The sequence below is a fragment of the Labrus mixtus genome, chromosome 13 (assembly GCF_963584025.1).
Source record: "Labrus mixtus chromosome 13, fLabMix1.1, whole genome shotgun sequence".
NCBI classification, from domain to species: Eukaryota; Metazoa; Chordata; class Actinopteri; order Labriformes; family Labridae; genus Labrus; species Labrus mixtus.
In genome coordinates this window covers 8,438,851-8,461,619 of record NC_083624.1, presented here as the reverse complement: position 1 = coordinate 8,461,619, position 22,769 = coordinate 8,438,851, and the positions used below count along the sequence as shown (strand labels likewise).

The 22,769-nt window shown below is 42.5% G+C and overlaps 2 protein-coding genes across 2 annotated transcripts in view; both read left to right on the top strand.

The window, feature by feature from the left end:
- lats2 (large tumor suppressor kinase 2) overlaps nucleotides 1–17,378 on the top strand; it is a 29,191-nt gene extending 11,813 nt beyond the window's left edge. Inside the window, exons 3-9 of the mRNA XM_061053526.1 lie at nucleotides 6,330–6,462; nucleotides 6,562–8,162; nucleotides 9,835–10,062; nucleotides 10,184–10,538; nucleotides 11,208–11,390; nucleotides 11,936–12,042; nucleotides 12,708–17,378. Coding sequence (XP_060909509.1) covers nucleotides 6,330–6,462; nucleotides 6,562–8,162; nucleotides 9,835–10,062; nucleotides 10,184–10,538; nucleotides 11,208–11,390; nucleotides 11,936–12,042; nucleotides 12,708–13,265 — 3,165 coding nt within the window. The 3' untranslated portion in view covers nucleotides 13,266–17,378. The remainder of the gene's footprint in view (nucleotides 1–6,329; nucleotides 6,463–6,561; nucleotides 8,163–9,834; nucleotides 10,063–10,183; nucleotides 10,539–11,207; nucleotides 11,391–11,935; nucleotides 12,043–12,707) is intronic.
- Nucleotides 17,379–19,143: 1,765 nt separating this feature from the next.
- xpo4 (exportin 4) overlaps nucleotides 19,144–22,769 on the top strand; it is a 53,967-nt gene continuing 50,341 nt past the window's right edge. Inside the window, exon 1 of the mRNA XM_061053525.1 lies at nucleotides 19,144–19,274. Coding sequence (XP_060909508.1) covers nucleotides 19,185–19,274 — 90 coding nt within the window. The 5' untranslated portion in view covers nucleotides 19,144–19,184. The remainder of the gene's footprint in view (nucleotides 19,275–22,769) is intronic.

Genomic DNA, 22,769 nt, shown 5'->3' with positions numbered 1-22,769 from the left:
GTTGCTCTGGATGTCTTTCAGCTCTTGCTGAATTTGGACTCAGATTGTCAGCCTCCATTTTTAGGCTGCCAGTTTGGTGTATCCTTTGTTTCTATTCTAAAATGGGTTAGGGTTATCCTTAAACACCCCTCACATATGTTCTTTGTCTTCTTCTTCTGTTGTTGAGACAGCCCCAACTCTTATCAGCTAACCTCATCTCTCTGCTCCACTTAGTCTCTCCCATCTTTTCCAGCTGCAAATTACAGAGTAATGTGGCTTGTTACATAACTTTTTTTTTTTTTTTTAAAGGAGGAAATGTTTTTGAGGGGGAGCGAGGGTGGGGGGTACATGCCACGCATGGAGATGACGGGGGAAGAAAGGAAATGAAGTGAAGGAGGGGTGTTTTGCTTCCCTGAGGATCTCGGCCATCTTCACAGGCCCCTTACTGTATATGTATGTATGTACAGTACAAACTGCGGCCAGGAAGGAATCTGATGCACGCTAAGCATATTAAAGCCTTTGACGTGTGAGCAGGAAAACACTGTGGTGTTTATGTAACGATAAAGCTAACAGGACGTGACTTTGAAGCAATGTGTGCATGTTTGCATTCCTGGTTTGTGTGTTGGGGTGGAGGACGTGGCTTTCCCCAGCTCACACTGTAAGAATTTGCAAGTTTTCGCATTGAATGAGTAAAATAAGGAAGAGAGATATGTCTTACGGCCTCGCTCTTGGATGAACATCCCGCTCGGCCTGTTCATCCATCTGCACCCTGCTCCGAACATCCTCCATATGGCTTTGATTTTCAGAGTCCCACACTGGAATTTGTTTCCGTCAGAATTGGGTCAAAGAGACATTTAATATAAAAAAGACAGTGTTGATAAAGTTGTTGACATCGTTGTGAAAAGAGAGTTTTTGTAAGGGTAACTCAGTTTGTGATTGTGTTTGTTCTGTCAGTCTATCAGAGCACATTCGGCATGAAACTATCATGACAAGGGTGCCAATGTGGTGGAGACGAAAGAGAGTTTGGAGGGAAATTATCCATAAATGCAAATAGCTTGAATTCCTGCTTCCTGGGCTGAGGAATTTGAGGGAAGAACATCTGTCGCCATGACAGCCGGGGTCACCAGACCAGCCTCCACCCAGCACATAAACACACACTGAGACACCAAACCATTTGTGGGACTATGCATGAACATCATAACATTCAGTAATTCTGATTTAATTCCATTGAAATATAACTTCAAAATGCAAGAAGAAGAAAAGGTTTTAGTCAAAAAAACAAGGAAGAGGAGTGGCGCATGGGAAGTTAAAACCCTGAGAGAGAAAGAGGACATAATGTCACATTACTGGGCGCCTCTGGTAGCCAGAACACTCTCTCTCTCTCTCTGCTGGCTACGCAGGAATGCAACAAACGCACACATACGTGTACACACAGGAAGCAGAGTATAAACAGTGGTGTGTGTGTGTGTGTGCGTGGTCTGTCCTAGGCTCAGGAACATAGTTATGTATGTGTACGTAAACATCCATATGCAGCAGCAGGGGGTGAAGCAGTCCTGTGCACGCTGCATACAGTTTTCTATTTACACCTTCAGACACACTGATTGATGCAACACACACAAACACACAATAGAGGGCATCGAAAAGTGTGTGGCCTTGGCATTTCCTGGCTTTCAGAGTTGACTGTGCCCACGGTTTCTGTGTTCCTACTTTAAAACCATTAATGTTTGATTTGGTTCCAAACAAAGACGGTCAGCCTGTCTGAGAATCTGCAGACAGAAGGGCCGAAAATGGCTGCTCAGGGATTTAAATTCTCTATATAAGGCTCATATTACTCATATCTTGATGCTTACCAAACACAGTCATGATATATCCTACTTTAAGGCCATAAATAAAGTTTGTAAATTCCCATTATACGAGGGGTTTTGTCACTGATCCTGATCTAAGTAAATGGTAAATGGACTTGAGCTTGTATAGCACGTTTTTTTTTTTTTTTTAGGTCTACTGACTACTCAAAGCACTTTTCCACTGCAGGTCACACCTACACATTCACAAACTGATGGCAGAGGTTTTTATGTAAACTGACCATCAGTATTAGCTAATCCCATTCATACACATTTATACACTGCCGACGAAGCTGCAGGAGCAACTTGGTGTTAAGTGTCTTGCCAAAGGACACATCGGACATGTGGCCGCAGGAGCTGGGGATCAAACCTCTGACCTTTCGGTTGAGAGACGACCAACTGTACCAGCTAAGAAAGTTGCCTTCCCCTTAAAAGTTAAATTAGCACATGTCAGTGTTGCCCAACAAATTTTATTCAATAGACCCAGACAGGACACATTTAGCGTATTAGTTCCTGCTCGGTTAACCTCATAAACTGGCAGATAGTGTGAATAGTTTCAGAGCAGTCCCTGTCACGTTTCAAGGTGGCCGAAACATAACAGATAAAAGTGCAACAGATGTGATAAATGGCAGAAAAACTGCAGAACAGGAGGAGCTGGGTTTTCAAACTGGAAAGCTACTTTGCAGATAATCAGAGAATTGGTTCCTTCTGTAAGAGGAATATTTGTTAAATCCTTTTTTTTTTTTTTTCTGGTTTGAGGCCCCTCTATCTGACTTTCACACTGCTGAGTGATTTATGAACCTAGGGCAGAGCTTTACAATCTTCAGAAATGATCCTGAAGCTATTGTAAAGATTTAAGAGTAGGAATAATGTGCTCAGTTCTCCTGGTTCTTGTTAGAGATCTGGCAGCAGGGGTCTGAATTGGCTGCAGGTTTAATAGTCCATGTAGGGAGGAGCAGCAGAGAGGAGAGACCATTACATCCACTTGCTTTGGATACCCAGGCTTCATTTTTTCTAATATGAAAAGACTTAAGTTACTGATTTGTTAAGACTAAAGTAAGTGTCTACTTGATTTTCTGTCCTGATTCCTGAACTCCTTGTGTACACCATGGCTGCAGCTCTGAATGTGTCCAGCAGAGGCACCTTGGTGTTGTTGGCTGAATGGCGGCTCTGTCAGAGCAGCAGGGCCGGCTGGGCAGAGGTCTGAGTTAAAATGTCTTTGCAGTGAGGTCATTTGCCATATGGGGGGATTTCCTCATGTAGGTGTGGGTCCCTCAGCCGGAGAGGGGAAGCCAGATTTCCAGTTTTGTTTATCTCACGCCACACAGCTTTGTTTGTTTGTTTACGTGTTTATTATCGTAAAGAAGACGGAAAGTTCATGAAGATGAAGGCTGCACAATGTGGAGAATAAAACCTTGACTGACTTGAACAAATATCATGATTGTGAAATGATTCCTGATAAGTGGGAATGTTTATTTTAACTCAAGTTTTAATTCCATTTAAAAGTGTAAAATAATGATAATGTGACACATGATGGGGTCTGTATATGACAAACATATTTTGTTACATTTGGAGAAGTAGGTCAGTTCATCTCTGCAGCACCACAAGTCTTTAATATAATGATATTTTGTTACAGATTTCACCTTGATAAAAAATGTGAATATTGCTTTATTAAAATGTTGAAAACAAAAAGTTTAATGAGAAGACATTTGGCTTATAAACATCGATTTCAAAATGAGATGCAGAAAGACAGCTGTGAAACATTTTCTTGCAGGTATTGGAAAAACCCGACCGATTAATCGGCCAGCTGAAAATATCGGCCGATCAATCATATCATATCAAGGGACTATCGGTATCGGCTAATTTTGTGTCTGATTTCACTAGATTTATTCACCAGTCAAAAAGCATTTCATTTCAGTTTCATTGTATTACACTAGCAGTTCTCTTTCTGGCTGCCACCATCAGACTGTACTATGTGGATTACAACGTGCATTATCACTCCCTATAACAGGGTCGAGCCGTCATGCACGTACATGCTCAGTGACGTTCCAGTTGAGAGACTGATCTCGTCTTCCTTTTACTATGTATCTATTCCACAAGTGTTTGACAACTGCATTTGACGGCTCAACGCCAAAAATGTGTGTTTCTATACTTATCTATCTCTACAGAACGAAGACAGATCTAAGAAAGATATCGGCCGATATATCCGTATCAGATTTATTCGCTTCCTGATGTCGATATTGATATCGGCTCCAAAAATCTCACACCGGTCAGGCCCTAATATCTCATGTTGCTATTGGTTCACACTAAAGAATTGTTACCCAACGTCTCTCTGTCTCTGCTGCAACCTCACTACATATAACAGAGACTTCATGTGTGGTTAAATGGATTCTTTATTGGGGCAGATGAGATCTCCTGCTCAAGAACCGGTGGAATGACCGGCGGCGCTCACTAAAGTGTAAACCTAAAAAGAATGCGCTGAGTGTCGTCGTCGTCCCCCCCCCCCCCCCCCCCCCCTCACATTTTTGCTGCTCGGTCTCGATCATAAATTACACGGCGGCCAATGAATAGAAAATGCCAGAGTGGTTAAGAAACATTTTTTACATCGGTGACCTAAATACCTCGGGGCTTTTACAGGGGGCCACCTGTTGGAGCCTGGGATGAGCCCCACCTGTGTGTATCAGAGAGGAGGGAGACGAGTCAAGAGGCAGATTATGAAAGGTTACTACATTTTCCAGAAGAATGGGACATTCAGGAGACATTATGGAAGCACCTCAGTCACAGAAACAATCTTTTATTAAATGAGAATAAAATGTTTCTAGTATCTTATAATAAAATTTAACTATGGTGGGGAACTATTTATGAATGGAAAATCCCTTCTCCAACATTTTGAGAATTGTTTGGCTCTTTATTTATGGGAATATATATTTATTAGCTAAAACTTGCAGAAACACCAGCATAGTGGGTTGAAGGGATCTCTTTCTGGTCACTCTTAGGGCGCACTAACACTAGGCTATCCATACTGTTCCTAAGCACTCTTCACCCTCAAAGTCAAGTTTGTTTGACTAGTGTGAATACTCCAAAGCACGGTACACTTCCTTGGCCCTGGCATGGTTTGAAAGATGTGCGCTTCCCCGCCTCCATTATCGAGAAATCCTGGAGTGTTCTGGCTGTATCTGACTGAAATGACTCAAAATAAGCCACGAAGTCAGTAAAGTAGCTGTCATGTTCTCTGAGCTTTTCGCTGATGTGAAGGCGGGGACCCAACAGTGCGTCCGTTTTTTTATTTTTTTATTTTTGAGTCTGTAAGGTAAAGTCATGCATGTGTTGTATTACGACGTGATGTACTAGAGGTAACCGTGCTCAGGCCCAGTCCTGAATGCCAGCAGGGAGAATGGGAAGGGGGGGGGTCATCGTGCTTCAACACAGCACAACTGGGCCTAGTGTGAGTGCGCCCGCTTGTCTGTTTGTTCCCCTGGCTGCACACAGCACCACACCCTTTCTGCTACACTACAACTACTGACTCATTTACAGGAAAGAGTCGCACTCTTTACAAATGATCAAGCGCTGGTATGATAATTACTTTGGCTCAGTTTTCTAATGCTTTCATGCTGACTAAGGATCTGTTTGCTCATCATTTTCCCACCATTTCCATTCCTATTTCCTGAGCATTAGAATTTATTTGTCGGGTATGTTTTAACAGTACAAGTCCATTCCCCAACGAACACCAAACAGATATTTAAAAGGTTGTAATCTCCCTACTTTTAAAATATTCACAAGAAAGTATTCACAGAAATTTAAGTAATTTGATCTCATTTTTGGTTTGTTTTTGTTTGTTGGAGGAGACTCAGGAAGTCACTGGTATGTGACCTTGAGTGGAGAGGATGCAGGTGTTTGAGCACCTACTGGGCCACTTGTGTGACTTTGTGTTTTGGGCTCATTTAAAGCAATTTCATCCTCGCTTCGTACGATATCTGTCTGTGTTTGATTTTGTGTGATTGAGTGTAGATCCCTGCAGCTGTGTGTCTTGGAGATTATTTTCAAAGTGTTGTGTGTTTATCAGATCTTAAAGCAGGTTCTGAATGTTTGGCTAGATTTGTAGTTTTGTTTGCTTTTTCTTTGCTCAAACAGATCCAGGTTTGGGTTCCAGTTGTAGACTGTGAATTTAGACAAATTCTTTTTAAGTTGCTTTTGTTTTGACAACATTAAGCATTTGAAAAGTGTAAGTCTTTTGTTTAATTAAAATGGGCATATTACAGCTGGGAGGATTCTAACTTACCGGTAATACAGTTTAAATGCTGGCTAAATATCACACTTTTTTGTTGGCTGTAATTTGAATTTCTCACATTTTTTTATATATTTTTTCGGTGCCATTTAGCAAGTTTATTAAAGTTTTCTCATTTATGTAAATTAATTCCATGCATTTAAAGTCCCTTAAAAACACATTGGTTGTAACAGCGGGGTATTTATAAGCTTCTAAACATGGCTTTTATTGTGTTTGCTTCCCAGGAGATGGCTGTGAGGGCGCTAAAGCAGACGGGGAGTAGGAATATCGAAGCCGCCTTAGAGTACATCAGCAAAATGGGTTACCTTGACCCCCGCAATGAGCTCATCGTCCGTGTCATCAAGCAGACTTCACCAGGTACAAATACAACCTTAAGTCCCTTTTTAGGACAACATTTAAGAGTAAATTGCTAATATTCCTGAATGCTTTGTCTGATGTTATTCCTTGTACTTTCAGGTAAAGCTGGCATGCCAAACTCAATGGACCACCGCCCTGCATTAGAGGCTTCAGGGGAAGTGGGTGCCATGCCTCCGTACCACCAGATGGGGGCTCCAATGTATGACGGGGCAGCTGGTTACGGCCCTGAGGGGGAGATGTCCAGAGCCTACATGGGCGCTCCCCCTGTGATGAACTACATGATGCCTCCTTCTGGTGCAGCACAGGGTCCTGCCATGGGAAACCCGATGGGTCGACCTCCCAGTATGGGCAACTATCCAGCGGTGATGGCCCCCCAGGGCAACCAGCCCAACAACATGTACCCTCCAGGGGCGCCACAGAAAGGCTACACCGGTGGTATGGAACAGCATGGCCCCATGATGAGCTACAATGTCCCCGGTCAGCCTCTGCAGCTCCAACCTCAGCCACCAGGAGGCCCTGTTCCTGGTCCACACTATGATTATGGCCATACCAGGCCACACATGATGGAGCCTGCAGGTTATGGAGTGAAGAGGACCGCCTCCTTTCAGAACAAGATGGCACCGCCTCAAATGGCGCCCCCCGATAACTACGTCAACATGCAAGGAAAAGGGGCCATGGTTCAGAATGGTCCTGGAGGAGGAGGTGGAGGTTACCCTGCAAACCTGTATCTGCCCCCTCATTCCCACCCACGCCAGGCCAGCCCCACGTCCCACCAGGTCCACATGATGTCCCGCTCCCCAGGTGGAGTCACAACCATGGGCCCAGACTTTTCCGACATGCCGCAGGGCTTGATGACCCCATCTAGGGCGAGCCTCAACCTGGACCTGTATGAGCACCACTGGGCCGGGCCTCCAGGTCCAGAAGGGGCCCCTCCAGCTAGGCAGCCCCAGCCTCAGGGCCCATTTAGGGGGGAGGTGCGGGTCCCCAGCAGAACCAACTCGTTCAACAATCGCTCTGCTGGTCCAAATGGTGTCCGACCAGCGATGGCTGCTCCACCTCCAGCAGGAAAACAGGACCCCTCTTTGGGCCCACCAAACACCATCACAGCTGTAACGTCCCCGCCCATCCAGCAGCCAGTGAAGAGCATCCGTGTGATGAGACCAGAGCCAAAGACTGCCGTGGGACCCTGTCACCCAGGGTGGATGACGGCTCAGACCCAGGAAGCAGCCGAGTCTCTGGGCTACATGCCCGAGGAGACCTACCCTCTGGAGCCTGCTCAGGAGCCACGCTGCCCACCACCACCTTACCCCAAAAACCTGCTCATGTCCGGGGCAGCTGTCGAGCCCGGAGCCCTGGAAGGAGCAGGGGACATGTGTGGAGCCCCGCACCTGAATAACCCTGCAGCCAGAAACACCCGCGGCGGCAGTGGAGGGAGCGGAAAGGGCGAGGAGAGCCAGCAGGCGAAAGAGAAGACGAAGATGGGAAAAGGAGAAAAAGCAGTGAAAGACAAGAAGCAGATCCAGACGTCACCTGTGCCTGTGAGGAAGAACGGACGTGATGAGGAGAAGAGAGAGTCACGCATCAAGACCTACTCACCGTTTGCGTTCAAATTCTACATGGAGCAGCACATAGAGAACGTGATGAAGACGCACCAGCAGAAACTGAACCGCAGGCTTCAACTGGAGCAAGAGATGTCAAAGGTAAGGCAGCCCTTTAGTGATCTCCCTGCAAGCTGCTGAATTATCTTTTTTTAGAACCTTTATTTAACCGGGAGAAAGAGGCTAAAAAACTGTTTTTGTAAAGAGTGTTCTATCCATGACAGGCAGCAGCACTGATAACAAAGTAAGTAATGTGCAGTAATACATACAAATATCATATAAGACACATGAGTATATAATAGAAATATATAAATAGAAATATTTGTCAGTCAACCATATCCGAAAATATATTAGACAGAACATCAACAGCCAGATGTCCCTGCCTCCAAGTCATTTAAACTCACCTTAAAAACATTGAATGAGACCAGCTCATCAAGTGTCTGATCTTTATGTAATTAAAAACAGGGGGCAGCACATTTCAACGCCCTTTTCCCCAGTTCACATTGAATGAGAAAACCACAGGAAAGTGTCAAACAATATTTAAGCACTGAACACAACCCCTGCATGTTTTTTTTACAGCCTGATACATTTTCACTGCTTGTCTTCTAATTCACATTATTGCTACATTTGTAAAACTTTTTATAGAACAGCACACACAAGGAAATTAGGATGTTTTTTTTTGCCTGAACCAAACGTCTACAAACCAAAGGCTTTGTCTTTTAATATTATTTCAATAATAAGACGAGTAGAAACCTCTACATTGAGAGTTAGGGAAAGTCAAAACTTGGACATTTTTTGCTTGAAAAATGACTGAAAGGATAGCTCTATCAATACTTGATTCAGAACAAATGATTCTTGCTGCACTTTTCTGCAATAAAAGTAAAATAAGAAATTAGATGTACTTCTTAATATTAGTTTGTTTTTAAAGTTAGTAAAATGGTACTTCAAGTTTCAGACTGACTTTAACAAATCCAGGCAGCTCTTTGATTTAGTGCATATCAGGAAATCTAACAAACGACTTCAAGGGCTTAGGAAATAGTTGAAAACAAGGCTGTTATGTTTACTTTGTCTCAAACTCTCATTATGTAACGTGGACTATTATGCAAGTAGTAACATACTTCTCAGAAAAAAACAAAGTTGACACAAATTCTTCTCCTAAATTTCTAGATAAAACAAGTAGTTCTCCTGAGACTGAGGTCTTCTTTTCCAGGAAGGCCCGATCAAGATAGCACATCGGTTACATTTTTCAAAATATGACAAGTTTTCAGACTTCCTGGTTGGAACAAACGTCAGCAACATAATGTGATATAATGGCTTTCCTCGGATAGAAAATCAATAATTTGACTCGGCAACTTAAGAAATTTCTTAGCACTGGTGATGCTCTTGTCTCCTGAGATAAGAATGATAATTGGTTGTAAGTGATGTCCAGGAGGTTGTCATGCAGAGAATTCTCCTTCAGGACTTTTATTTTAGACAGCGAGACCTTTGTGCAGGAATGAGAAGTCAGTGAGTTCACTCTTAATGTTTGCATGGGCTTGTCCTGAGTCATGACTTTGGCCCTTTGCCCTTTTGACCTACTTTGAAGTGGCTAAACGGCATTTTAACCACAAAAAAAACATACAAAAGCTTAACCCAGACAGTTATGTCAAATAATCAGCTCAATTCAACAGGGCACTGGGTTCAAGTTGTGCCACATTAACTTGTTTTGCAGTTTCTGAAAAGGTTTTGATAGTCATCTCACCATGTGTCCCACACCCCTGTCCTTCCCCCACAGGCCGGCCTATCAGAAGCAGAGCAGGAGCAGATGAGGAAGATGCTGAACCAGAAAGAGTCCAACTACAACAGGCTACGCCGAGCCAAAATGGACAAGTCAATGTTTATCAAAATCAAGACTCTTGGCATCGGTGCCTTTGGTGAAGTTTGTCTGACCCGAAAGGTGGACACTGGAGCACTTTATGCCATGAAGACACTGCGCAAGAAAGACGTCCTCAACCGCAACCAGGTGACTTTCTGCGACACAAATGTTTTAAAGTAGTCTTAAGTTAAACCAGTCACAAAGACAAATATCATTGATTGAGATTTGCTGCATAGAAGCTGAAATTAGTACTTTTTTCTCGGTGCAGGTTGCCCATGTGAAAGCAGAGCGGGACATCCTGGCCGAGGCAGACAACGAGTGGGTGGTGCGTCTCTACTACTCCTTCCAGGACCGTGACAGCCTCTACTTCGTCATGGACTACATCCCCGGAGGAGACATGATGAGTCTGCTCATCAGGATGGGCGTCTTCCCCGAACCATTGGCGCGTTTCTACATAGCCGAGCTGACGCTGGCCATCGAGAGCGTGCACAAGATGGGCTTCATCCACAGAGACATCAAGCCCGACAACATCCTCATTGACCTGGACGGACACATCAAACTTACCGACTTTGGTTTGTGCACAGGTTTCCGCTGGACGCACAACTCCAAGTACTACCAGAAAGGTGAGGCAGATAGTGATGATGTTCTAGTGCTGAACTCTGATGGGGCACGCCGCAAAAAAATATCCAAACAAACTCATGTAAACACACATGATCTGACAATTTCTTATAGAGGGATTCAGTGGTTTTTGTAAACATGTAGGCTGTATTAATGTATCGAAATACTGCAAAATATAGCTTTTTCTTAACGACTACATTTCGCTTTCCCTGATTTACAATGGCAAATAATTTATTTTCTTTTTTTTTTTAAGATTTATTTTTGGGCTTTTTGTGCCTTTATTTGAGGGACAGGGAATTGGATAGAGTTGGAAATCAGGGAGAGAGAGAGAGTGGGTAATGACATGAAGAAAGGAACCACAGGTCGGATTTGAACCCAGGCCGCCTGCTTAGAGAACTATAGCCTCTGTAAATGGGACACTCGCACTAACCCACAAATAATTTAATATAAATGCTATTTATTTTCTCTGACCCTGAGGCCCAGTCTTTATTTATTCTCAAAATGTTCTGGCAAAACCTACAAGAAAAAAAGAGCTTGAGGGTTCCTTTTCAACTCTTTTCTTAAAGGACCTTTAAATTGCTGTCAAAAAACCTGTTACTTTCCCATCCAGCTAATCCTTTGTTAATGTTTTCTGTGTGGAGTTTAACATCATCTTCCTCTCCTTCTGTCTCTAGGGAGCCACGTCAGACAGGACAGCATGGAGCCCAGTGACTTCTGGGACGACGTGTCAAACTGTCGCTGTGGTGACCGCCTGATGACACTGGAGCAGCGCGCCAACCGGCAGCATCAGCGCTGCCTCGCTCACTCCCTGGTGGGAACACCAAACTACATCGCACCAGAGGTGCTGCTGCGCAAAGGTGGGTGAGAATATGATGGATGGTTAAAGCAGAAACAGCAGCAGAGCTTCTGCCTGAGAGTACAACCTGTATTTTAAATGAAGATGCTGCAGCTTTGTGCAGGGCAGCAACCAAGAGAGGCCGTGGTTAAATAGTGTAACAGGTCAGTTCAGAGTTTTTAAAAAGGGTACAGTTATTTTCAGCAAGAATAAAGTGAAGGCAAACAAGACCAAGAAGCTGACCACTTCTGTTGGCACATTTAAAGGTCAGCAACTATAATGACAGCTGGCGTCAACTGAGTGGTTGACAACATGCAAATTGTTTGAAAAAAATGGATTTGGCTGATCTCAACAAAGTCCTTGTTCTTTTATAAAATTCATCGGCATTGAGGCGTCGCTCATTTCAGTGCCGTGGAGATAAGAAACACATTAAAACAATCAAAAAGAACAAACACATTTGAAATACAACGGCTCCAAATCATCAATTACTAAACTCTGCATCAGAGGGAAGAACTTTCATCTTTAGAGTGATAGATTGATCTTTCTTTTTTTTCATCTTGTGTGCAGGCTACACGCAGCTGTGCGACTGGTGGAGCGTGGGAGTGATCCTGTTTGAGATGCTGGTGGGACAGCCGCCCTTCCTGGCCTCCACACCAACAGAGACTCAGATTAAGGTCAGTGAAAAAGAAACAGTGTGAACTACTTTTAACTCAAAGGTGAATTTATTGACCAGTGGTTGGTTCAATGCCTGCCTGACGTCCCTGTATCACCCCACACACAGTGCCACATTATATCCCTCTGCCCACCTCTTTCTGTTCTAAGTCTGACTCAGACATCAGGTTTGCAGCGGTTCACCAAAAATCTTTCAAGGGTTTTTTCCGTTATGTTCAGTATGTGTGGCCAGGTGAAGGCAGAGGCTTTTAGAATCAGTCGGCAACAAATAGCTACAAAACAAAGGAAGCGTGTGAATCTGAGTTAAAGAAGTGCTTTTTTGTTCTTAAGAAAACCAAATGTAAGAAAACACAACATCCAACAGGTTCAGATTCAGACAACTTTAAAGATCCCAGAAGGGCAATTCAGTTTCACAGCCGACCGAGTCATTGAAAGAAGACAATAAGAGAAAACAATCAGAGTCACAGGAGCGTTCAGACAATTACATTCACATACTTTTACAGTCACATCTCACTCTGAGCAGAGACATCTTAGAAAACAAACCTTCAAACTAAACTTCAAACTTTTGAATTCAACAAAAAGGCTAATTATACATTAGTCATTTTTATCTTGCTTGGGTTTTCATATTGTTTTTCTCTGTTTCATGTATCGTGTCTCCTCTCTGCAGGTCATCAACTGGGAGAGCACTCTGCAGGTGCCGGCTCAGGTCAAACTGAGCCCCGAGGCGGTCGACATCATCGGTCGTCTCTGCTGCTCTGCGGAGGATCGCGTGGGTTCAAACGGTGCAGGCGAAATCAAGGCTCACCCTTTCTTCTCCCAGATGGACTTCTCCAGCAATCTGCGGCAGCAACCGGCGCCCTACAGACCCAAGATCGCCCACCCGATGGACACGTCTAACTTTGACCCTGTGGAGGAGGAGGGCGGCCCTGGGGCATGGAGCGACAGCGGGGACAGCACCAGGGCCTTGGACATGCTCTGCTCGCCACACGGGAAGCACCCAGAGCACGCTTTCTACGAGTTCACCTTCCGCAGGTTTTTCGACGACAATGGCTGCCCCTTCCGCTACCCTAAACCTCCCGAGAGCTGCGAGGGGCCGCAGAGTATCAGCGGAGCCGCCTGCATGGGGCCGGATGAGGATGACGAACAAGAAGAAGAGGAGGAGGACGATGAAGACATGGGGGAGGAGGGAGAGCAGGGGGAGGGGTGTGAGCCGGTTTACGTCTAGAACTATACCTGAGCGGCGTGTGTTTGTTACTGCCGACTAATGCTCATCCCCAGCCCATGACCTTCCCACCTGCTCTACTTTCTGTCTGTGTGTAAAGGCTGCACAGGTGTGTCTGTGTGAGTTAATGCAGATCTGGCGTGTGTGATTGTTGCAGGAGCAAGATTGACAAACATCGCCACCTTGTGGAATCTATAGTTTTTCCACAACGACTTTAAAAGCAAAACTCCCCTGATCCGGGACCAAGAAACAACACTGACTACACATCGGTGAAGCATTGGCGGATACAAGACTTTTAAGAAGAGGATGTCTGGATCAAAGATGTCTGATGTGAGGACTGCTTCCTTGTCCCATTCCTTCCACCCTTGTGTCTTACACCCAGTATTGGACATGGAAAAATGAGGAATGGAATCAGCTGATCACGAGGGAAGGGGGGGGGGGACTGAATAAGGAGCACGCCTCATTCATAGCTGCTGCAAAATAAGCTACAAAGACACATGCATGCACGTGCACACATTCACATACAGTTATCCTGTAAGGGTTAGGTGCAGGGTGGAAAAATGGTTGTGTTGCCACAACGATTGAAAGATTTCAGTGTCCATGTTAACGTTTCATGAAGTCAGAATACATGGAGAACGTATTCGAGCAAAGACGCATCACAGAGACATAGTTGTTCAGCAGAAAAGTTAGGCTCTGAGATGATATGCGTCCCTTTGGCAACATCAGGTTTTTGTTTTTTATATATATATATAAATATATATATATATATATATATATATAGTATATTTCTGTGTCATTTGAATTGCTCAAATTTGATCAAATTGATCAAATGTTAAAGATCTACATCCATTTAGCAAAAAACATTGTTTCATCTATCTAATATATCCAAAGCTGCCTCATTATGTGACAATAAGGGTCGTCATGATACCAGAATTTAAAAAACTTAGTTAGACTCCAGTAAAAATCAAACCATATTTTCTACCTGCTTCGATACCACAAATACGTTTTAGCACATTTTAGTACCAAAACATCAGTTCTGTATTTGTGCACTCTCGACTGTGCTCTCTCTCTCTTTCTTCTGGTTCAATGTATAACTGAAGATCTGTAGTTTTTTTTTGTTTTTTTCAAATCTTCGGCCCTTTTAGCTTCTATCGATTAGTAAAAAAAACAAGATTTTACCTTTTTAATCACGTGGTATTGAAAAGTATTAAAGTATCAAACATTTTGACGACCTTAGTGCCAAATATAGTTGATCCAGTTTCCTGTTTTGGATTCCTAATGGAGCCTGATTCTTCTTCTCTCAGAGGTTACTGTTACAAAAACACTTGTTTTCCTGCAAGGCCTCCTGTTACTATTTATCTTACTCTGAGGTCTTGTACAGACAGCCAGCACTAATTCTTTATTTTTTTCCTGGCGTACACAAATGATTTTAAGAAAGTCCGGACCCTAAAATGACCACAGAAAAAGCAGGTTTTGCAAATTGACTTTGGAGCTCTTTTGAAACGCTTCAGATGTCTCAGTCGGGATGCTATCCGATTGCTCTTGTGATCACGTTCTACTTCTTGTTTACCGGAGCTGCAGGTTGCTTCCATGCTTTGTTTTAGGTCAATAACGGATCTATAGACTGAAACCTGCTTCAAGAAAACGTAAAGAAATCAGAGCTGGAGACGCTCGTACGGGACTGCATCGCTTTCTGACTGAGGATGAAAACTCTAACACACACTCACTATGACGTAACGTCACCAGCCTCCTCCGGTCTCCTGGAGGCCGTCATGACAACACAAAGCAACAACAACAAACGTGATAGAATGACTATGTGCAATACAAAAAATACATTATCTATAGTTTTCTAAACACTTAATATCTCTTGTTTTTTTGTACTGAAACGTACAAATATATTGGTTTATTATATTTTCTTTTTTCAGTTACAACATGCTGCTTATTATTGTGGTTAATATTATTTACATTATTATTATTATTATTATAATTGTTACATTTGTTTTTCTTTGGCTTGAAGAAGTGTTGGCTCGAGCTGCCATGTGTGCCTGGGTTTTTTTGAAAGTAATGAGCTGTGTGCCTTTCTAATTGAATGTCGGCGTGCGCGTCGCCCCTCCACGACGAAGGAGACGCTGGGGACTAACGATGACGAGCGGTGTGTTTTGCAGAAACATGGATGGTAGACTCCTTTCACCTCCTGCAGACGGGCTGGCCCTGACTGCGGGAGAGAAAGGATTCTGGTTCAGGGCGAGAGATGGATCAGAGGAGACAGAAGTTAAAATGACGACGAGGAGCGAGGAAGGTTGGCTTCAGGAATTGTAATCTGAAAAAAAAAAAAAAAAGAATAAATAGCTTTGTGTATTTAACAAAAGCAGAACTTCATCAAAGAGTATCAGTTTGGTACATTTTCTTTATTTATCCGAAATGAGCACCAGTGTGAGTGTCTGTTCTTTACCACAGAGCTGTGCCATGTCCTAGTTTGACAACACTATCACCCCGTATCGTCTTGCTTATTGACAATCAAACACCATAACTGCTCTCGTTGAGTCGTGATGAACTGTTTGGTCATTTGATACCAAACTGTTCCAACAGTATTTAGTATTGAACCGGGGGTGCTTCAGGAGTCACAACCTGTTTGATTCTCTGATGTGTAACCGGCAGAATGAGTGAAAACGTGTGGATAAGATTTGTTACGACAGATTTTCAAGTTTTTTTTTATTTTTTGTTTTATTTTGCTCGACAATGTATTGAAAGATTGTTTTTTTCTGTAAATGTGCCTTGTGTTCTGAATGAGCAGCACAATCTTAAAAGATTGCTTTCTCTTTATAATCTCTCCTTCACAGACCTCTTTCACCTGTTACTGCTCTTCTTCTAGAGAAGTGGACAGAGCATGCTTCACACACACACACAGGCTTTGATTACATGCAGACGCACGGATCAGAAAAGGCAGAAGTCAGGAGGAGGGAATTAGAGAGAACGATAAACAACAGCTCAAGACGTTAAAGACAAACGTAAAGCTGCTAAATAAACAAGAAATATAAATTGAAGATAAATGCATTATGAAAGTGGTTTTACTGGGGGCGACGGTAGCCTAGTGGTTATTGCGCGCCCCCAGTACAGAGGCTCATGTCCTTGTGAGCAGGTGGCCCGGGTTCGAATCTGACCTTTGGCACCTTAACCTGCATGCCGTTCTCCACTCTCTCTCTCTCTCTCTCCTGGGTTTCTGACTCTATCCCCCGTCCTATCTCTAAAATAAAACTCTCAAAAAGAAAGTGGTTGAACTGGTGTTGTGAACTAATGGTGGGTAAAGACTTAAATATACCATTTAACTGAGACTTTTTCTTCAACTCATTGCAGAGGAAAGGGGTCTAAAACATTGCCTCTATAGACGCAGATTTCTATTTGTACCGTTGGTGGTGGTAAAGCAGGATGTTGCATGTAAACATTGCCAGTGTGGCCTGTAAGCAGTCCAAATCAATCAAACCAGTCTCTCTCAGAGTTTTGGATCTGGAGGTGCCTCTCTCACGGTCACCGTTCTCAGATTGAGTCAGAGCTGGTTTGGTTCTTTCACTCTTCCCTGTACTTCCTCTTTCAGCTGGTCCAGATGTGCCTTCTCTCCTCTGAACCTCTCAGTGACTTTGTTGTTTTTGTTGATATCAGGTCAGACTGCTTCATGGCTAAAAAGCTTTATCAAAGAGTGTGTGAGGGCTTTCCTGGATGTGTGTGTGTGTGTGTGTGTGTGTGTGTGTGTGTTTTCTGTTTCTAAGGTTTGAGAGTGATGACTGACAATCTTTTACTGACTTGATATCTTCACGAGACGTACCTGTGTATCTTTTCATTTTGTATTTTTACTCTAAGGAGGATTTTCCTTAATGTATGATACAATCCTGTTACTCTTGCCTTTATATTTATACAGATATACATATTTTTTGTATCTTTTTTTCCCCCTTGTGCTATTGTTAAATGTCTACGCAGTATTATTGATGATGTATTGTGACATCAGCATGATGTCGGCGATCTCTTTTTTTTTACATTTATGTATCAAATGAGAATTTGTAAAAATGCTTTCACAGTCCTCGTGTGTAAAATGTATGTATAAATTAAATTAACCATCTTTGACGCCTCCTGCTTCACTTCCTCTTTTTTTCTATTTGAAAATGTTTTTTATCGGCCTGTCAGCTCGAAAAGTCACAAGTTCTGTTAAATAGATTTTTTAAAATGAGTTTGATATTAAATTTAATGATGGAGGTAGTAGTACATATCTGTCGTCCTCCCTGTGGGATAAATCCGTCTGAACTCAAACTTCTAGCGCTGCAGTTAAAGCCTCTCAGAGTAACCAACATTGAAGTCTGATTTATTGTAAGTTTATTTGAGGCTCTTTGGTCAGTCATGGAAGTTGCCATGTTCAGCCATACTTGAATATTTACATACTCGATGGTTGGTTGCTGGTAGTTAAAAAATGTTCAAAGCACATACACTAAAGCAAATATCAAAAACTAATTATTTAACACCAGCCATGGTGTTTGACAAACCATTTGATGGTAGTTTTAGTGAAATTATATTACAAATAAAAAGGTGAGACAAAAATGAAACATTATCTTAGTTAATATTGCCTATTCGTATTAAAAAACAAGCTTAATTCCAACCGGCTGCAACAATACATTGATAATAAGTCATCATAATGAGCACTCTCTGGGACTCTCTGTTGATGCGTACTACAGCACTTTTACTGCAGTGAGATTCTGAATGCATACTTTCTTTAATTTTTTTGTTTTTAAATAAGTATAAAAGATTTTAAGGGCATGTCAACTTCTTTAAAACTCCCCCAAACCTCTCCACTGATAATGAGAGTTACATAGCTAAAAAGGAAAAGGAAATGAGCACAATGAGTATGAAAACAAATATGGGTTAAAGCACAGTATATGTATCTTTTCATTAATACAAACTAACATTTAAGTAAATATAGAGAATGAAAGACAACGATATAACAAAAATATGGATGAGTAAGATACATGTAATTCATTCAAAGGTATTTCACAGGTCCCTTTAAGTTCACTCCTTGTCAATAATCTTTGATTGGTGTTCCCATTCTATAGAAAATACATGAAAGGTTTCCACATTTTCTAATACAAATTTAGTTTACCTCTGAGTGTAGCTTGTTATTAGCCTAATCCAAGTTCCTCAGCTTTTTCTGTTTCCTTTCAGAAAAGCCTTAAAAAACAGGGCTGCAAAAAGCAGATATTAACAAATGTAAGGTATATTATTCCTCTGTCCATGGGACATTAGAGGGAAAGAGCCCCAAAATAATTGCTATAGGTTCCATAGGAAACTTTACAGACAGTATTTTATTGATTATAGATCTTATCTCACCCCTTAAAGTTTAGTTTGTATTTTCTGTTACTTTAGGTTTTATCCTCCTGTCTTTGATTATATAACTCGCTGCCTCCGCTACGCTGAAGTTGTCGGGGGTTGAACAGGTGTTACGCTGAGAAATGCATACCTTCCGAGAATTGCATGCACCTCGCAGGTCAATGCAAAATATGCCAGACACAATTTCTACACTGCCGAATTTTGCATATACCCTTAAAATAACATGCTGCCGTATTTTGCATCCACCTTTAAATTTAATCTACACACACGTCAGAGTCAAACACTGTCTGCAGGTCATTTTTACGCAGGCTAAAGAAAATGCGTCTTCTATCGAGTCTACAGACGATTAAGGAGACTTCCCTTGATTAGATATAAACTTGACATACTTTGTCATCACGTATCTGCCCCCAGAAATAACATTCATTCCGTTTCCTAACACTTCAGCGCGGCGCATGCAATTACTGACAGGGATGCATTTTTCGGCGTAACACCGGGTTTCAGATCGTTTAACCCTGCCGGGTACCAGAAGCGCTGTAATCCCACAATGCAGAGCGCATGGCGCGTCATTGGAGAGGGACGATGATGGCGGCGGTCGGTGCACCAGAAGTGATCACACAGCTGGAAAGCGCTGCCAAAGTTTTAATGGTATGAAATTTAACCTCTTTTTTTTTTAGCCACGAGTAAGTGGAAGGTGCGTGTGTGTTGACTGTGTGTCAGGTGGTGTTTGGCGGTTGGGGTCTGGCCGCGGTTGTTCGCGTCTTCCTGGTTTTTGTTGATAAAATGTGTTGAGTCTTTTTTTTTTTTTTTTTTTTCTCCCCTCACCGTTGGAGCGATGCGTGGCGCCTTTCCTTTTGCCTCTCTCCATCCCGCAAGCATATCACATCAGCTCTCTTTATCCCCGTCTTCTGTCTGTAATATAACCCACCCACCATCTTTAAATATCATCCCACTGTTTCCCTGGAAACTTTAACGGCTCGTGCCACTGTCCCTTCCAGCCGTTGACGTTACGTTACGTTTACGTCAAGTTTTTGATTCAACCGTTGTGTCGCCTTAGCTTTCCCTGTACCCAATAAAACACTTATTAAACATCATTTTTACTCTCATTTCCCACTATTTCCAACACCCCTTACTCTCTACGGGAGGAAACAACACTAAATACACACCAGCTAAGAGCAAGTGGCTAACCATGTGCATCCCATGAGTCTGTCTGTGGAGGAGACATTTCTGCCATTTTGCTTTCCCATGTTGTGGTTTTTCAACTAGTAATGCTTTGGTTACTTTTTTAGATGTGACATTAACCACCAGTGTTGGTTAAGTTGCTACATGTGAGCACCACACCGGCTAAACAAGTACTGTACTCCCTCACATTGTAGTCAAGCAGGTGTTTTCTGGCCTTGATTTAGGAATTTAAATGAACATTTTTATAAAATATAATGTGGCGTCTCGGTTGATCAGACGTGTTACTTCACAGTCACACAATGTTTACCCACTCAGTGCAAAGCTCTTCAGTTAATGCAGACTGCAAATTCAACGGTGTAGTCAAATGAAGTAGAGCAGGATAATAGATTGGTTGCCAGTGTAACATTCACTTTATAACGACTCCCTTTTAAGTAAGGACAGAAGACATTTAAACTTTTAAACTTTACCCTGAGTTGCATATATCATATATCAAACTGTATTGTGGGCTCATGTTTTTTTTTGTATGGGTGGGATATGTATGTATATATGTGTTGTGTTGTGTGTTTGTATGTATGCTGGCTGCTGGAACACCTAAATTTCCCTGCTGGGATGAATAAAGTATATCTTATCTTATCTTATTTGGTGTAGGGATGGGCTAACTTTGGTCACAGCAAGGAGCCACATTCATTTAATTCTCACTGCCAGAGGGGCCAAATTGTAGTTTCCCAAAAACGATTGAAATCAATTATGTCTCAAATTTAACTCAACATATAGCAGTGATCAAATATTATTATGGACATACTTCTGGTTGTCAGGGCCACATTGAGGGTTGACGGGGGGGCCGCATGTTGCCCCCTGATTTAGTGTGTTTCAGGTTGCGTTTCTTACAACGCGCAAAGTGCTGCTTTTGATTTATTCACTTTCAGGGTCTAACAGTTACCAGGTTGCAATTGGCAACAATTTGAGAAACTGGCGACCAATTTTGACCTCTGGATGCCATCAATAGAAACTATTTCTAAAATATAGAGAGAGAGCAAAACATCACCCCAAAAGAGATATAAACGATGTTGCATTACATGTTAGCGATAGACACGTGAAGTTGAAGGTGGATGAAGAAGCAACTATGCTAGCTGGACTCGTTTTTAAAGGGTTTGTGAATAACACAATAGCAGTTGTTTGATCTACTGATGCTTCATAAACCAGGGAGTAAGCCTGAAAATGTGAAACCACTAAAATTATTATGTTTTAAATATGACTTGCGAAATGCATTACAGTTTAACTGCATTTGAGGTTTAATCCTGTCTCTATAAGGGTTTTAAAAAAGATCTGCTCAACAGGACACATGGGTGAGTGTATATCTATATTAATATTAACGGCAACGTGGAAACATCTGCAATACTTTAGTGAACTTTATTTGATAGGACAGCTGAAGATATAGAGACAGGAAACGTTGGGAGGAGAGAGTAGGGGATGACGTGCAGCAAAAGGCCGAGATCGGGTTCGAATCCACGGCTGCTGCGGCAGGGACTAGCCTCTGTACATAGGGCGCTATAGGCTATCTGGGCTACATCTAAATTGTCACAAAAAAAAGTTGAAGTAATCACAAGGATCAGAACGAATGGTCCTCAAAATCTTCATAATAAAGCGCTCTTTTTGTTAGGGGTGTACCTCGGTTTTGGGGTCACTGTTTGGTACAAGTTCGGCTCAACAGGAAAAAAGGCAACAAGAAGTCCAAGACCCAAATTTCTACTCGTGTTCTCAAATTCATTTTGAACTGACAGAAGTGCAAGTTTGTTCAATCGAAGTACCTGTGATAGTTGGTTTGGATTGATTTTTTCTGAAGTATGCGGTCACATAGTTGTTAGTGAGCAGCGGGTGCAGTGGTTATTGGTGCTTAATGACTGCTCGTGTACGCCAGTGAAGGATGACGGACTGGCTTATGTGCGTACAGGATAGTCCATTGTAACTCGGCTTGAGCACTTTTAATACACACTTGAAGCCAAGGTCGTCAGCGACTGCATATGGGCACATAGCCTTAAAATGTATTCACTTCGGTTACGTCTTTCGCCCTCTCTGCTTTCACATCCAGACAAACAGCGGGGTAAAGTTGTTGGACACCTGTTTTCGTTTGCTTAGCTCCAGTGATTTGCACATCTGGGGGATGCCGTCTAATATTCATTAGCATGTTCGACATGTTTCCAACCGCACTGTGAACCCAAAGTCTCCCCAAGCTACTGATTGAATAAAGCAGACGAGTCTTCTTGCTCTGCTGTGTCATCTTGCTGTATATCTTCCTCTTGTGGGTTTAAGTTGCGTGTGCTTCATCTACTTCATTTGTTGTTTGAAATTGGTTAGCCACCAGTCACAAGTTTCACCTCCACCTAGACTGGAGAGTGGATACTGCCATGTGTGACTGCCTGTTTTCTCTCACGTATTTGTTATCTGACTGCATGCAACAAACTGAGACGTCCGGCCTGTGATGCTTTGGGACGAATACAAATACTGTTAAACCACTAGTGTCTGTACATCATGGACGTTCCTTTAATGGTTCAATATAATCTCTGTTGGCTAACATAAAAGTCTTCCTAAAAATATCTGGGCTACACGTTATGTTTGCAACAGTTTTTTTTTAACCCACATGGCCAACACAGAGAAAAATGATCATTCATCTGGAGTGTTGTCTCTGACCTCTTGACGAAATTTGGTCCAATAGACACTTTCTTTTATCTTCAGCTTTGGTCTCCACCAACTCCTGATTGATTTATCCGTCTTTTAGCTGCCATATGTTTGACTCTTCTCACCAGGTAGGCTTTAAGTGTGTCTGCTTGTTTGTTGGTGCTGAATAAGTGATGTGCAGTGGGGTAACTCGACCACATTTGTTGGAAAAAGTGATGTGTTGGGGCTGAAAATGACACTGACTAGAGGGATGAGATAAAGATTGAACAGTGGAGTTGTGGGCGA